The following is a 16,662-nucleotide window of genomic DNA, read 5'->3' on the forward strand; positions in this document are numbered from 1 at the left end:
AACTGGAGTCGAACAGCCACTACATGGCATGGATCCAGCCAAGGCCAAGCAGAAGGCCATGAGCGGCCGGCCTCAGTGGTGGAAAATGGAGCTCCCCCGAGCCGAAGATGGCCAGGACCACAAAACTCAGGATCATCTGCCTCTAAACCGATGCAAAAATATCATCTCCCTTACTTGCTGCAGCTCCAACAGGCAGAGCTTGGTGAAGGAGCACCAGCGTCTCTGAAGCAGAACAAGAGCAGAAAAGGAGATTTGATTCACTTTGCTCCCAGAATTGAGGGATAACTAAGTGTGTGTGCGTGTGTGTGTGATAATCAGGGGGTCCTTTCTGGGACCAGCCTCCCCACCCCAAGCTCGGCTGGGCTAAACCCTTGAGGGACAGGAGGATAACCAGCCCTCGGGAACTCCTGTTTGTGTCCGAGACAAGAGCTGTGTCCAGGGGCTTCAGCAAGCAGCATCAATGGACGGATCCTCCCAGTCTAAGCAGTGAGGTGGGGGGGTGGCAAAACAACCCCCCCCCCGGGGAGACTTGCAGGCCACTTGGGGAGGCAAAGGCCCAAGGTCTCCCGCGGTGGAACAGAGCCCAGCAAATGCCTGCAGGAGCACTTAGCTGCCTGCATCATCGGCTTGGCTGCAAGGAGGGAGAGGCGAGCTCAAAATGCAGTGACGTCGCATTGGCTGCACCATTGCGGGAAGGAATTGTGCAGGGCCGCGTTCGCCCAATGCAAAGGGGGGAAGCAAGAGGGGGGTGCAGAGGGGGCTGCTTGGTGAGGCATTAGCCCAATGGGCCAGGAGGATTTACAGGTAGTCCTTGACTTATGACGACTTCCACCGCTAAGTAAGTCGCACCTGATTTCACCACTTTTGCTGTGGTTGCTAAGCAAATCCTCCCCATGTGGCTTCCCCCATTGACTTTGTTTGTGGAAGTCCCCCCCCCCCCCCCGAATGTCTCCAAGGGCAATTGGATGTTCCCAAATTTTGATCACGTGATTGTGGGGACCCTGTGAGGTCATTAAGGGCAAAGACTGGTCACAAGTCACTTTTTTCAGTGCTGTCATAACTCTGAATGGTCACTAAACGAATGGTCATAAGTCGAGCATTACCTATGTTTTCATTTTATTACATGCACAGTCGGGGAAAATCACGAACGGAAGAGGCAGGGCTGATGGGTGTTTGGGGAACATCTCCGAGTCCTGCAAATTGCACGTTATTTTTCTGTAGCAGAAAAACTAAATTACAGCCGTTTGTGGATTTCCTGTGGAGACTCAAAAGGGAAGTATGAATTTCTGAACTTTGCTTTGGATTGGGACAGGCGTTGTTGGCCAGTCTCCCACTCAGATTCAGAGACGAACTGAACCAAATCAATTTCCAAAGCAGATTTAATCTTACGGTGGGTGCACAGATCCCTAAAATAAGAGAGACTTAAGCTTATCTTCCTACATGTCCATGCTGCACAGGGCCACCATAACAGCTTGACGAGACTGACTGAAATAGTAACTGCAAGGAAAATTGCAAATTGGAAGTTCAATTCTTTTAAACCAGGAGTGTCCAAACTTGGCACAATTCTAAGACCTCTGGACTTCAACTTCCAGAATCCCGGGAGTTGAAATCCACAGGACTTAAAAAGTTGCTAAGGGTGGACACCCCCATTTCAAACCCTCAAAAACTTCCCAATGCAGAATTCCCCTTTTTTTAACACAGTATAAAAAGGGGCCAAGTTAAAGCCCCCATTCAGCCACCCACAAAACCCACCCAGCCAGCCAGTCAGCCAAAGCAGGGCTGAACAGGCACCAAATTTCCCTTAGAGCAGCTGAACTGCCTGTGTCCCCGAGCAGCGAAGAAGCTACGGCTGCCTTTAAGAAGTCCGTTTTGCCGCAACGCGCTCAAGTGGAACTTTGGACCTTAATTGCAGAGGCCGAGTTCAGAGGAAAAGCCTTCCTGATATCTCCTCTGTTGTCAAGCAGTTTTTTAAATCCCTCTCCGGAGCCAGCCAAAGCTTCGGGAACCCCACCCCACCCGGTTAGTGTGCATGACTCATCTCCGAAATATTTTCCTTGTGGGAGGTCAGATTGGATTTTGAAAGAAAACCTGATGTGAAGCAACACTGCAACCCAAAGGCTCTACCTTCTCACTGAAACCAGCCAACGCCAGCAGACGGCAGAAACAAAGACGGCGTTTGTTGTGGCAACCGGATGAAAAACTCACAGCTCTTCGGGAACTAGGAGAGCGTTATGAGGTGACGTGGCGACGTACAAACCAAACTGAAACCACGTTCTTTCTTGGGAAAAGCCCTGCATTTAGGCAGGGATCCTAAGAAATAAACCATGCCTAAAATAAATAAATAAATATCAGTGCAGAAACACCCACAACAACAACAACAAAAAATACATCTGAAAACTTTAGTGCCTGGAATGTGGGACAGGAGGGCTGATGTCTCAGACACCGGGTGTAACTTTGCAAAAACATGGCGATGCTTTGGCTGAAAACTTTTCTGTGCCGTGACATCAAGGCTGCCCTGCCCACTTCATCCTGATCTCGCCTGGGGCAGGAGCACTACACAACTGCAGCCACGCAACCACCGACTCCAATGTTAATTAGTCTGGCATACAAAATAGCGCCAAATGACAATGAGCATACAAGCTGGGCAAAAAGCCCAAGCAAAATTCAAATATGTATTCCACAAAAAGAAGAAAGAAAGAAAGAAATTAGAAATCAGCAACGGGGGAATTTTAACTGTATTTTGAAAAGACAAAGACACCTACGCTCAAAGCCATCCCAGTACTCACTTTGACCCTCTGAAAAAGGAAATAAATAAATAAACTGAAGTTGAAGTCCACAGGTCTTAAAGTTGCTAAGGTTGGGCACCCTTGTTTTAAACCCTCAAAACACCTAAATGCCCAAATCAGAGACCTCTAAAAGCAACATTTAAACTTAAAAGCAGTTTGTGGCTGTGGCTGAGACTGTTTTCCTGACATTCCTGCAACCTGCAGAAAAGGGCAGGGAAATTTAAAGTAAGATCTGTTCTCTACCACCTCCGCTCCAGCTGCCCAAAAAGAGCAGAACTCTTTAAATGCAACTGCCCATTTTAACGGAAAGCTACCGCAGGGCTTGGTTTCCACCCAGTAACATTACTGGGAACAAATGGCGATATATAAGCAGTTGTGATCGGTGCAGAGTCGGCTGCCCTCCTTCCCGTGTTGCTCCAGACGCAGGAGAAACTCCTCAAGTGCCGAAGACGTGGAAAGGTTTCATGGCTGCCCTGCCTGGCAACCGTGCCCGGTCTGATGGAATTGTCCCCCACCTTCTTCAGTCACTGGTGAAGAAGCTCTTTTGCTGAGAAAAACTGCTGTTCCTGCTCACGTGGCTTGGTTGAGGCGCTTCTTTTTCCAGAATTTCCGGTTTGGGCCTTGATTTGCCGGCCCAGAGCCCTTGTTCTGCGCAGCCCCACGCTTCTTTCTTGGGGGCTCAGCCTGGAGGGAACCGTCCCTGGATTCCGTGGAGATTGGCCCTCGGTGGCTGGGTGTGCCGGGGAAAGCTTTGGCCTTCCTGCTCATCTAGGAGCCAGAAAGGGAGAGAAAGAGGAAACGGCTTCAAAATGAGTCAACGCTCAGGAGGCTAAGTTTCTGCCAGAACTGGCTAAAATGTAAGTCACCCTGAAACCCTTCCTTTTTGCTGCTCTGCTCCCAAATGAAAACCAGCATCAATGCTGGAGGAAGTTAATTATGTGTACAGTGACAACGCACCCTTTATTATAAAGGACAACCCTGTACTTCAGAAAAAGCAGCCCTCTCAAGTTAGCTAATTGGTTTCTTGGCTTTGTTCTTGAGTTTTCCTTTGCAAAGCAAAGTGATAAATGTATTTGTCCTTATGAGCCTCTTTCAGGCTTGTGGTCTATTTTGTCCAAGAAAATATGGTCGCTAAAGACCTCCAAGGTCCCTTCCAACTCTGTTATTCCATTCCATTCCATTCCTCTCCTCTCTTCTCCTCTAGGACAGGGGTCTCCAGCCTTGGCAACTCTAAGACTTGTGGACTTCAACTCCCAGAATACCTCGGCCAGCCATGGGAATTCTGGGAGTTGATGTCCACAAGTCTTAAAGTTTCCAAGGTTGGAGACCCCTGCTCTAAGATTTCTCCCTCGTCTCTATTCGCAGAACTACTGACGAAAGTATTCAAATGTCTTCTGGAATTACTCTGAACGCCAATGAAGAAGCCCACTTTGAAAACTAACATCTCTGGAAAGGTTTTGTAATAAAAAAAGGGGGAGCCAAATCCTAAATAGATTTTCCCAACAATCCTTCCTCACCTTCGTGGTCCTGGCGCCCTTGTCCGGCACCGGTGGGAAAGTGCACGGGACGCGGCCCTGAGCAAAGTGATGCGGCAGAGGGATGTTGGGGTCAAGGGGGACCCAGGGCACCGAGAGGGCAGCCGGGGCGGGGGGCAGGTCGGCGTGAGCGGCGTGCAGGTTGTACATGGCCCGAGTGGCAATTCCATCCGAGCTCTTGTAGATGGACACCGAGGAGTCTCCCGCCAGGTGAGTCAAGAGGAAGGAGCCCTCCTGCAAGCTGACAACACAACAACCATTACAAACCGGCGCCAAATCTGCAGAGCCTTTTCTGCAGCGGCCCGTTCTCCTTCCCTAAAGCTCTAAAAACCTGGCTCTGTTCCTGGGGTGCTACCTCCTGGCTGTATTGTTAAGGCCTCATACCAACCTTGCTTTGGTATGCACTTTGAATTCGATATTTTAATGTTATTTTTTTTACCATTTTAATGCTTTTTACTATTTTTATTGTTCCAACGTATCTTTTAAATTTTAATTGCAATGTACGTTTTGAATTGTGAGCCATCCAGAGTCGTTTGCCAGGGTGGGCGGCTATGCAAATCAAAATTGAAATTGAAATCAAAACCAATCAATCGATCGATCAGGCTGCTCCCTCTGGCTCTGTGGGACACAAACTGCCTCCTTTGCACCTTGTCACCGACATGCGGTTTTGAATGTGTGCGATGATGATCCAGAATAGATTCAGATCTTATCCCAAATTCCAAGGGTTTGCTACGAGGTTCCCAGCACAGGATTCTGGAGCTGTGGGCCTCGCCTTAATTTAAATCGTTCGCTACGCACGCAACCTTCAGAAAGAGAAGGAACGGAGAAAGCCAAGTACGTACCCAGCCACTTTCTTCAAGATGTTTTGGAGAATATGTAATGAATTGGTTGGACTGTGGAGGGAAGAAAAGCATTCACAAAATAATTAGGGGAAATTAATGTATTATGCAAACATCGCAATGGCTGTTTGTTCAAGAGATAAACGGAAATCTGAGGAATGTATGGATTCCGAAGGCAAAGCTCTTTCTGGGAGCAGCCAGAGACAAGCCGGTGAGAGGTCAGACTCGATCAGCTGTTTAAGTTATTTTAAATCCATTCCGAGCAGCTGCAGGATGTGGGGATAAACCATGAAACATGGCATTTGACAGGAAGTGCAGCATCCTCAACTGTCAGTCACTTTTAGGGGCACGAAGTTCCTGAACCTCATGACTCAAAAGAGAGTTTGAGAAATCCCTGGACTTCGTCAGCTGTCATTCCACAGAGCGATCAAGAAACGAAAGCTTTGGGGAGGCTTCTGTGGCTGAGAATGATCGGAGTAGCTCTACTGCAAAATAAAAGACCCTCCTCTAATTAATATTGGCTCAGGATAGCAGGAAAACAGGTAGTCCTTGACTTACAACCAGTCACTTAGTGACTGTTCCAGTTTACAACAGAACCAAAAAAAGATATTTACAACCCAGGTTTAAAGTTCTGACAGCTGGCATCCCCCATTTGGTTTATGACCAGTGTGCTCATAACGACCATTGCAAAAAAGTTGTAAAATTGGGCGTGGACATGTGATGACCTGCTTAATAACCAGATCATACCTCCGGGCTCAATTATGGTGATAAGTTGAGGACTACCTGAAATCCAAATATTAGTAGCTCACTTATGGATAAAATTTCTATTTAAATGATCATTCGACCAAAAACTAACAGAGAGTTGAGTATCTGTAGACCAAAGAGAGGAGGATATCATACAACTAAAGAGTAAATACTGATATATATATTTTAAAAAAGCCCATGATCTCTACTGCATTTGCTGGAGGAAAATATTTTAAATTCAGAAAGAGGAACTCTGGTTAGGGACTCCCTGTAAGTCAACCTTTTTGTTATGGGAAGTTTGTTTGTTGACTTGTAACATTGATTTGCCACCCATCTTACTTACTTAAATGTGCTGAATCGTCTTTTCAAGGCCTTCCCCGTCAGCCGCTCAAGCAGGAAGAGTTGTGAAGTCAGGGCATCGATGTGACCTACAGGAGGGAGAGATTTCCCAAATGGAAATGAAGAAACGTCAAAGCAGGAGACGCCACAGCTTAGGCCAAAATGAAACTGCAACTTGAAACAAGTCAGAACTTGAAACAAAGGACTTAATTTGGAGGCTGAGCTCACCTATCCCCCCTAACCTATCCGCTTGTTGTATATATTGTGGTTCATTCAATCAACCATGGCTAGCATGATCCATGCACCAGGCCTGAAAAGTTTTTCTGCTCGGATTCTTTAAAAGAGCGCTTCAAAAGTGTGTTTAAACCATCTGCTGATTTTAAGAAGGTCCTGTGCATTACTCAGGAGATGGCCCTTTCTTGGGTGTGGACCCAAGTCGAGTCTCGGTTAGATTTCCAATCCCAAGGTCCAGCGAGAGAGCAACAAATGATCTGGATAGATGCCCTTCTCAACAGCAGCAGGGAATATGGATCCTACCACTTGGACCATTAGGATTTTTGCTACTGTTTAATTGCTCTGAATGAGATTTTCATACGAGCCACAAGGTAGCTTCTCCAGCGACTTTATCAACAACTTTGAGACCAATGTTCACAATAATGTTAATTATCTTCGTGTCATCTGCCTTCTGTTTGTTCCCACGGATCTGCCAAGTTCAGTAAAGACAGTATTTTTGAAAGAATTACTGGAACGTTACAGTTGGTCCTCGACTTACGATCGTTTAGTGACCATTTGAAGTTACAACGGCACTGAAAAAAGTGGCTTATGACCGTTTTTTACACTTATGACCTTCGCAGCGTCCCCATGGTCAGATGATCAAAATCTGGATGTTTGACAACTGACTCACACTTATGACCGCCGCAGTGTCCCAGGGTCACATGATCCCCTTTTGTGATCACCTGTCAAGCCAAGTCAAAGGGGAAGCCAGATCCACTTAACAACCGTGTTACTCGTTTAACGACTGCCGTGATTCATTTAACGACTGTGGCAAGCAAGGTCGTGAATTGGAGCAAACTTCACTTAACGAATGTCTCACTTAGCAACAGAAATGTTGGCCTCAATTGTGGCCGTTAAGTCAAGGATTACCTGTATTACGGTCGGTTGTATAAATCCAGTGGCAGGAAGGACGTTGAATTCTGTTTTGCAAGGATGTAAACAAAAAAAACAACCACCCCAATTTTGAAACTCCTCTTACCCACAGTGAATGAAGTATTGGAATGTAACAAGCTTTCGGTCCACAGCCGACAGACTTCGTCTTCAGTCAACGTTTCTACGCCGTAGAAGGCCTGGTATTCCAACTTCGGCAACACATAAACAGGAAAGTGCTGGAAAACAAACAAAAGCTTTTCCACTTCGAGGTATTTCCACTCCGCCTACCGAGTGGAAAAGCAAAAGTTAAATCTCACCCTAGTGGCTGGGACTTGCCTTCTCTGAGACCGGCTATTTAGAGCTACAAGTAAGAAAGCAACGTCCGCTTAGAGAATTATCGTTTATTGATTAATAGGAAACTCAAGAATCTGAGTTATACTGTTAGGGATCACTCAGAAAGGTTCTTCCTCAGCCAACTTTTGTTTTCTCCTATTCTAGAGAAAGCAGATGACACTGCCGAATCTTGTTCCTTTATGAAGCTGGAATTGGACACCAATTGGAATTGGTGGCTCGAACTCTCCGAAACAAGAAACAAGGAACGTAGCTCTTACACCAGAGTTTTTAAAAAAAAAATGCTAAAGGGTTCACGGGTGAGCATGTGTGAAGTCAAAGATATAATTCTAGCATATACTACACTGGCACATAATACTCACCCTCGAACAGACCGCCAAGACTACACTGGTAAAAAAATGGTCAAGGACCAAAAACATTCACTCCTATTTCTTGCAAATCTAGGAGAGACTTGTAAGAATTTAACCCTGCAATTCTGCCCCCTTTGGAAATCCAGGGTGGGGGGGAAAGATGACGAATCAGAGATGACACCCTGCAAACTCAGCTTAAAGGAATTATCCATATTGCAAATCATCTGCCAAGAATTCTTTCTCTCTTATTACAAGGCTTTCGAACTTATATCTCATGCCCTGGAAGAAACGGTTCCTGCAAATGACAATAACTATAATGACCCCAGCAGGAATCCAGCATCGGAGCTGGCTAAAATCTAAACCCACCAAAGCGTTACATATCCCCAAGAAAGCCAACCTCCCACCCGAGAAGAGAACCTACCCTCCTGAATTTCGCCTTTTTCTGATGGGGTCTCAACTCGACTTTCTGGATGGTGGTCCTCACCAACAGCAGCATGTCGTCCAAGCTGTACAATTTGTAGACCAGGTTGCCGTGCTGAGGAGGCTCGTAGCTGGCCGTCTCTTCAACTGCGTCCCACAGCATCCCTTTCAAAAGAGACGGGGGAGAGGGGCACATGGTCATACTGGCAAAGATGCTTCACCCACTAAAGACATTTTTCTCCCTAATATGAAACTCACATGGATCCTGAACAAAGAATGGGCTGTGTACAGGGGTACGAGAAATGTTTACAGCAGTCTGGCAACTTTAAGATGGGTGGACTACAACTTCCACAATTCCTCAGGCAGCTTAGCTGGGGAATTCATGGGAATTGAAGTTCACCCATCTTAAAATTGAATTTTGAGAGTTGAAATCCACCTGTATTCAACTGAACTCTGGGAGTTGAAGTCCACCCATGTTAAAGCTGGCCATCTTTTGAGAAACATGGGTTTACAGCTACCGCCTAGCCATCACATCACCTACCTTTCTGAGGCCCCTGGTAATAGGTTGCCCAGGTGAACTTGGAGGCGGTGCCTGCATTTGTTACCGTAGTTTGTCCTGGCTCCACAACTGAAGAGGCCAAAGGGAGAGAAGGGGCATCTGCCTGGCCTTGAGTAGGATTCAAACTCCTTTCACTGGTTACCAGCAGGTGCCCCTGAGAATTTGGAGAAGGGGGCTTCAGGAGCTTCGTTTGCATTTTCAAAATCTGCCCCAGGGGATCGATTTTCTGGGATAATCGTGGCCGAAGCTTGCAGGGAGAAGTCTTTGCATGCGTCTCCGAAGACTCGGCTGGTTTTTCTGAGAGGAAAGCCTCTCCAGGGCTGGGGGAAGGAGAGCTGGGGTTGGAAGGGACCACGCCAGGTTGAGACGTGTGGCCAGGTTCACGTTCTGCGTCGATGATCAGATGTTCTCCATCCGTGTCACTGCTGCAGGACAGGGCAGGGGATCGGACGTCTTCAGCAGTTCCTTCATTGATATTGCAATTTTTATCCGAAGAAGCGATCAAGATATTGCAGTCCACATTTTTCTCTTTGGCCAAAGCAAGGCTTCTGCCATCTGGGTCTGTTTCCATCAGATCGAAAGCTTCACCCGACGAGTTTCCCTCACTATCCAAATCCGGGAGGCTCTTTCCCGAGGCCGAGGCCTTCCTGCTGCTGAAGTCTGTTTCCTGGTCCTTTGCTTTACTCCTCCTACTCCCTTCCTGCCCCTTTTCCATTTTCAGGTACTCCGAGAAGACCGCAGACAATCCGGCTGGCTTTGCAGGGGAGATCTCAGCCAGAGAAGCGCTCAGAGGCCTTGTGGCTGAGGCAAAACTCTCCAGTTTGGTGACATCCGTATCGAAGTCCAGATCTGCAGAAACGGATTCCTGTGAGGGTCTGCCTGGGCAGGTTTTTAGCTCTGCTCCCGGCTGGAAGAGAAAGGAAAAAAATGGGGATGCAGCCCTGAGACACGCATGGTATCATTTGCACCACAACGCAAGTCTTGAAGGCTTCAACTGCCAATATTCTTCTTCTTCTTTTTTAATGCAAGCTTCTTATCCTATGAAATTTAGGCAACAACGGTCCTTTTGGTACTTCAGACAAAACAAAGAAACAAGACTGAAACTCACCAGCTCTTCTGACGGCTTGTCTAGTATCACAGCCCGGGATACAATACTGGATTGCTTTGTCATGTGAAAATCTGCTAGGAATTCATGGAAAAGCTGGTTTTTTTCCCTCACGCTCATCTCCTTCTTCAGGAGAGGCGGGTTGATGTAGGCCACTTTGACTGGTTTTAGGCCTTTGGGAGAAAAAAAAGTGGATTTTCATTCCCCCCACCTTTAATCTAAATATGGAAGTACAAGAAGTAAAATTTCCCAGATAATAAGAACTGGATTCGCCTTCCCAAAACTTTTTTAAAAAACCATTATTAGTTGGAAAGAGATAAACAGGCAATAAACAAGAAATAGAGGTTGTTTTAATCACCACATGGAGTCTTTCATTGTAAAATAAATACACAGGTCATGTAACAGAATAACAACCCAGAATAAACAAACTGCACTCTCCAGACAGAGTTTGGATGTTCAAAATCAAAAAGAAACTATGAAGCCACCTACGGTTAGTTTTTCCTAGTCCATTTCCTATTCTTTGCTACCACAAGATCAACAGTCATTTTGTATTAAAAGAAACCACATTTCTTTGCTTTTGTTTCCAGGCAAATGCAACACTTAAAGCAAAACTATTCTGTTTGGAGTTAAGGCATAATTATGAAGTTCAACGGGACTATCAGGAAAATGAAAATATGCACGATCTATTTGGCTCTTTGTAAAGTTCTAGTGATGAGGCTGACCCTTACTTTGAAATAACTTGCAGAAGTCAGCATTAAAACCATTTTAAGACCAACTCTACGCTAAAATGAGAAAAAACCCCGAAGCTCACCAGCAAGAGAAACTGTTTTCACCGACACAGGAAGTTCCCACTGCTGTTTATAATCCAGGCCATGATTGTTCAACAGAGTATATAAAGATTCACCGGTCAAAACCACCTGAGGACAATATTTGGCAGCCAGTTTTTCAGCATTTGGGTCAGTGCTAATGTCCTTTTTTTTTAAAAAAAAAAAATGGAGATGATCAGATAATAAATTGTAAATTATAACAACAGAAAAATGATATGTACATAAGTGTTGTATGTTTTGGGTTTATTTTAATGTGTTTAAAATAAAAAAACTTTTTATAAAAAATAAATAAATTGTAAATTAGGTTGAACAAAATGAGATGATCATCCTATTAAGGTTGAAGAATTAACTAATGTTCCAGAAGTATTTTTAGCACACGATAAAATTAGGCAAACATGACTATTTATGTATCTTGCCCTTCAGAATCAAGAGCCCCTTTGTTCAGGCTTGAACTGGACTTAGTAAAGTCTCCCTCCTGCCCGCCTTCTACAAAGGCTTCACTCTTACCTATACATGTGTGGGTGTGCTTGTGTGTGCTTAAGAGTTAAGATATCTTAAATTGTAGATCTGGCTAATGATATCATTTCACCATGGAACAATGCTTACGTTTGTTACTCGCTGCCCAAATATCTCTCGGAATTGTCCCTAAACTGAATTTGCAGCAGCTGTTTTAGCGTACAGAACATAATATAATGATGAAGACATTTTTCTTCTAAACCAAAACAATGGCAAACTCTGATTAGTGCTAAAGACAGGACATTTCTGAGATGGGTTGAACTCAATTTAAAACAAAATTTATTCCGTTCTAAAACGAATCCACAGCAAATGTTGGCTTGGTCCAAAGTTATCATTTCTGCCTTGTCTATAATAAAAAGTGAAGGAGCTGAAACCTAACTAAGTCCTTCTCCTGATCAGGAAGAGAAAGAGATCTCAAGTTCACACCAGCTTACAGCTCATTACCACAGTGTCAAAGTGTGTTCACACGTGAAGTATTTCTGCTTTTTTTTTTTAAAGAACGGCTTCAAAACTCACCGCAGTGAGAATGCTGAGTAACAAGGGGAGCTATTAAGGTGGAAGGAAAACACAACAGCCATCGGGATCACCTGCAGGGAATGGTTAACGCGCAAACGTGATTGAAATCGAGCCACACGTGGCCTGCCTGATGGCATGCTTACATTGTGCAGCTGGGCAGCACGGTGCTCCGGAGTCCCACAGAGTCGTTCATGCTTAGCTTGATCCGCAGGTAAATTAATTGATGTTGGCAGCTTGGGGAAGAATCGCTTAACAAGGTGCACCATTCCCTTGGAAGAGAGAAAAAAAATTTTTTTTTTAAATGTAAGACCTTTGGTTAAATGGCTAGGCCCACTTCTTGGAGGGTCAAATAATCTCCAAGCAGGGATGGAAATCATTCTTCCTTAAGAAAAGCTCTGACTGGATGGTGGGAATGGAAGAAATTATACTCCTTGCAGACAGCTGGTCATTTGCATTCTTTCAGTAAGTCGCTGAGGTTTTTTTTGTGGCATCAGGGTCACCAGTCAGAGCTGAAGAAGCTTCTAGGATGAGAAGCGAAATGTCTTCAAAGAAAAACCAGAAAGTCCAGTTGCCTCTTGAAAGAGCACCTGGGAAGCTTACCAAGGCAAGAAGACTTTTTTCAAACTTCAGGGTCAGCTCTCTACTAAATCGTCCGCCCATGAGGCTGGTAACTTCGTGTAGAGAGTACCATTCAGGGTAATTCTTCACGCAGCCCATACGAGCGCTCAGGAAATCCTCAAGGAGAGGAAAAAAGGATGGTATTTGCTTACATTTTTACATCATGAAGGAGCTTCTGCCCAGAACGGGTTTTTTTTCTGTTTTTTTAAATTAACCAATGTATGAAAAAAAAAAACCAACCCAACCATCTACCATTATTTTAGAAGCAGAGGACTCCTCCGTTCCCAGAAAAGGCAGCAGAGCTCTCTTTTAGTATTACCTTGGTGTACAGCAAGGCATCTTCAGAGATGTCACTGTAATCTTTAGCACAGCTTCTAGCAGCATTCCGGGCAAATTTCAAGAATTCTGCAACTTCTTTGCTCACAAATTCCTTCATTTGCTGAAACATATGCAACGGCGGTAGCTTTTAAGCCGGAATTCTTTTAGACGTTTGCTAGTACACTATCTCCATAGCAAACCAGAAAAAGAAGAAAAGAGAGGCAGCCCTTACCAGATACTGAGTGTAATTCCTTTGCTGAGACCAGGCTAAGAGCTTTGGGTCGGCATTTAAATATTCGGACAGAAGAAACAAGTATCTCCTTTGCTCTTTCTCAGACAAGCTGGAAACATAGGGGTAGGGGACCCGGGGCTCCTGGGGAGGGGCCACAGAGGGCTCTGTTTTCACTGCAGTCTCTTGGCCAGGCTGCTGCTGCTTTTCGGGCCCCAAGTGTGACGGAGCAGCTTTGTTCTCCGAGGGCCTGAAACAGACAGAGCCACCTTCAGCTGTGGGCAAGCGGTCTCCATTCCCCTCCCACTAGGGGCAAGTTCCACACTGTTACGAAAGATAATCCTCAACGTGCAACCACAATTGAGCCCAAAAACTATGCTGCTATGCAAGACATTTGTTAAGTGAATTTTGTCCCATTTTACGACCTTTCTTGCCACGGTTGTTAAGCTATTTGTTAAGTTAATCACTGCAGTTAAGTTAGTAACAGGGTTGTTAAGTGAATCTGGCTTCCTCATGGACTTTGTCAGAAGGTCACAAAAAGGGATCATGTAACCCCAGGACACTGCAATCGTCATAAATGTGAGTCAGTTGCCAAGTGTCCAAATTTTGATCATGTGAGTATGCTGCAATGGTCATAAGTGTGAAAAACGGTCATAAGTCACTTTTTCAGTGCCATTGTAACTTCGAACTGTCACTAAATGATCTTTTTTATAAGTTGCTTTTGAAATCTCTGCTGAGTGAATTTGTATTCCTGCCCTCAGACAAGAACACTGAGTTCAGCACAAACGGCTGGCAGGAAACAGGGCTGACCCCACGCCCATTTAGGAGCAGGTACAAACAACATTAAAAAGTCATTTCCTTCCAGCAGCCCAAACCAATTCCTATCATTCCTCAAACCCTTTTCAGGACATGTGATGGGGTGCTCCGTGTACGTGTGTGAGTCTTCTAAAGCCGCTGTGATTGCAAAGAATTCGCTTTGTGGTTCTATGCATCCCAAGAAGTCTTGGAACGGTCCCACAAGCCCCAATCCTCACTGCACCACAAGCTCACTCTGCGCTTAGCTCTGTCGGGCAAGCATGGTTAAGTCCTGGGCATATTTGGGATGAACTAAGGGAAGTTGACCTAGCCGAAAAGGAAGAACTTGGAATTGTGTCCCGGAAAAAGTCTCGGCAGCATTGTCCCTATGGCTCTTAATAACACCGCACAGCTGTCTCTCGGAATGAGGGAACGCGTCCATCCTCATGGCAAGAACTGGCAAATTTAATTAAGCCTTTCTCCCAAGGAAATGCTGACTCAGCCAGGCTCGGCACAGAAGCTTCAAGTGACTCGAGCAGCTTAAATTAGCACCTTTGGTGGAGAAGAGGGGGAAGTGGCCCATCAGGAGAGGTCAGCAGCTTTGAGGGGGGGGGCAATGAATGCCCAAGCCCCTGCAGAATGAAAGCCAAAGTTTGCTTTCCCAGCCTCTTTCCCTCTGCATCACCAGCTGGGGTCTTATTTAAAGCCCTCCTTAATTCAAAGGAGAAAAGATTGGGGGGGGGGGAGAGGAGGGGATGGACAAACATCTGGAGCAGGTGTTTTAAGAATGCATTTACCGATACCTTTTTGATAACGACATTAGTTCGGAGAGGGTTGGAGCCAGAGAATATTTCTCATAAAGGTCTCGTGAGAAATACACATCGTGACCGTTTTGGGGAGGGATGTCCCTAAAGTGCAAGGAAAAAGAAAACAGTCACATCTACACAAACTTTTAACAGCATCCTCAAAGGTTCCTCAAAAATGAGAAGGGTGGAATTTCGACTCACAGGGGTTGTCAGCCAACGATCACAGATTGATCGACCAATAGCCCCATTTTTAGACTGCTCCACCCCAAAACAGAGATGATATAAATAAAAATTATTTTTTTTAGGTACAATGTATGTCTTGGAGTAGGGAAGTATAAAAAACAAGGGGGGCTATTAATCAAGCAATATTAGTTTTTACTGTTTCAATGCTTTTTACTGTTTTAAAATGTTTTCAAGGTTTTAATTGTAATACGTGTTTTAAATTGGGTGCCGCCCACAGTCATTTCCTGAGATGGGCGGCTATAGAAATCAAATCAAATCAAATCAATACATTTGCTAGACAAACATATACAACACACAGACACATATTATTGTGTGTGTATGTATGTGTGTGTATATATATACATACACACACACACACGTATACATATACATACATACATACATACATACATACATACATACATACATATTCTGAGGTTTTCGCGGGTGCTTGTATGTAGGTCTTTGGTTATTCAGGTTTTCTCCTGCGTAAAATTGGACGTGTCTTGTGACGGTTCGACGAAATCACATTCGTCATCCTCAGGCTGGTGTTTTCGGCTTCATGCTTCTAGGAGCAAAGTGTGATTGCAGCTGTTTCTTCCTTTCAACTGCTAGTGGGGGTGTGAACTGATTGGGTGGGAGCTTGGGTGGGACTTCCTCGAAATGTCGCCAAGACACGCGGGAGAAAACCCGAATAACCAAAGACCTACATATACATACATACATACATACATACATACATACATATCCCATTTCTCCCCAAACAAAAAGGAAAGAGCCAAGGAAATCAAATCATTTTACTTATAATGGGATTAATTACAAATCACCTTGCAGTCTGTGATAACGGATCGAGGGGCTTTGCAGCGCCGGGGAGGATGGGGACTGTAGTCTGACCACAAAGGCAGGCGGGGGGGGGAGTTTTGGGGGTCCACGACCCCCTCGCCCAAAATGTGGCTGATGGGGCAGATACAAGACTTGTTTATTTTAAAAGGTTGTCCTCTCCTCCCCCCTTCTGGCACGGTCCGTTTCCAGCCTCTGGCGGCTCTCTAGAGCTGGGGAAGGAGGGGCGCTCTGTACATGCCCAGAGGCTCCCTTCCCTCCCCGTCCCCTCGCACCCTCCAGGGGTCTGGGCTCCACGAGGCATGTCAGGGCACAGAACTGCTCCCCCCGGCCCCCCCAAAGGCCCCCGACGACCCCCGTCCGAGCCCCGCAGCCCCCCTTACCAGCCCAGCGCCGTCCAAGCGGGCGCCGCCGCCGCCATCTTGAGCGCGGCCCGCCGCCACTTGCCTTGCGTAGCTACCCGACCTGGTGGCGGCATCGGCAAGCACCGCCCCAAGCTCCCGGGAAGGACCAATCCACAGGGTGGACCTTGCCGAGAGGACGCGTTCGGGAAGCAAACTATCCAATCAGAGGGTGGCGAGGAAGGGTGCGTAGAGGGGAACTTGACGCCGTCGTGCGTGAGGGCGGAATCTCCGACCCTTTTCTTCCCCCTTTTCAGCCAGCGCGGGGCGTTTGGAATGGGAAGCAAACAACGTTGATTTTTCTTGCATGCGGATCAGTAAATGCGGGCTTGTAGATTTACGAATAAATCTGGATATTCGGCATTAGCACCTTGGAAACAGCAAGAATATAGGATTTCCT

The 16,662-nt window shown here is 45.8% G+C and overlaps 1 protein-coding gene across 1 annotated transcript; it reads right to left on the bottom strand.

The window, feature by feature from the left end:
• Window positions 1-1,119: 1,119 nt before the first annotated feature.
• Window positions 1,120-16,292, bottom strand: ICE2 (interactor of little elongation complex ELL subunit 2). Its single transcript, XM_070953585.1, has 15 exons — window positions 16,245-16,292; window positions 14,797-14,901; window positions 13,202-13,448; window positions 12,971-13,090; window positions 12,634-12,768; window positions 12,177-12,302; window positions 10,986-11,145; window positions 10,178-10,347; window positions 9,052-9,976; window positions 8,512-8,675; window positions 7,496-7,625; window positions 6,248-6,332; window positions 5,164-5,214; window positions 4,304-4,562; window positions 1,120-3,554 (listed from the first exon to the last, which is right to left on the bottom strand). The coding sequence occupies exons 1-15, from the start codon at window positions 16,280-16,282 to the stop codon at window positions 3,357-3,359; spliced, it is 2,913 nt and encodes a 970-aa protein (XP_070809686.1). The 5' UTR covers window positions 16,283-16,292; the 3' UTR covers window positions 1,120-3,356.
• Window positions 16,293-16,662: the final 370 nt, after the last annotated feature.

Source organism: Pituophis catenifer, unplaced genomic scaffold (assembly GCF_029215685.1).
Source record: "Pituophis catenifer annectens isolate HBS135680 unplaced genomic scaffold, rPitCat1.0.hap2 SCAF_14, whole genome shotgun sequence".
NCBI lineage: Eukaryota > Metazoa > Chordata > Lepidosauria > Squamata > Colubridae > Pituophis > Pituophis catenifer.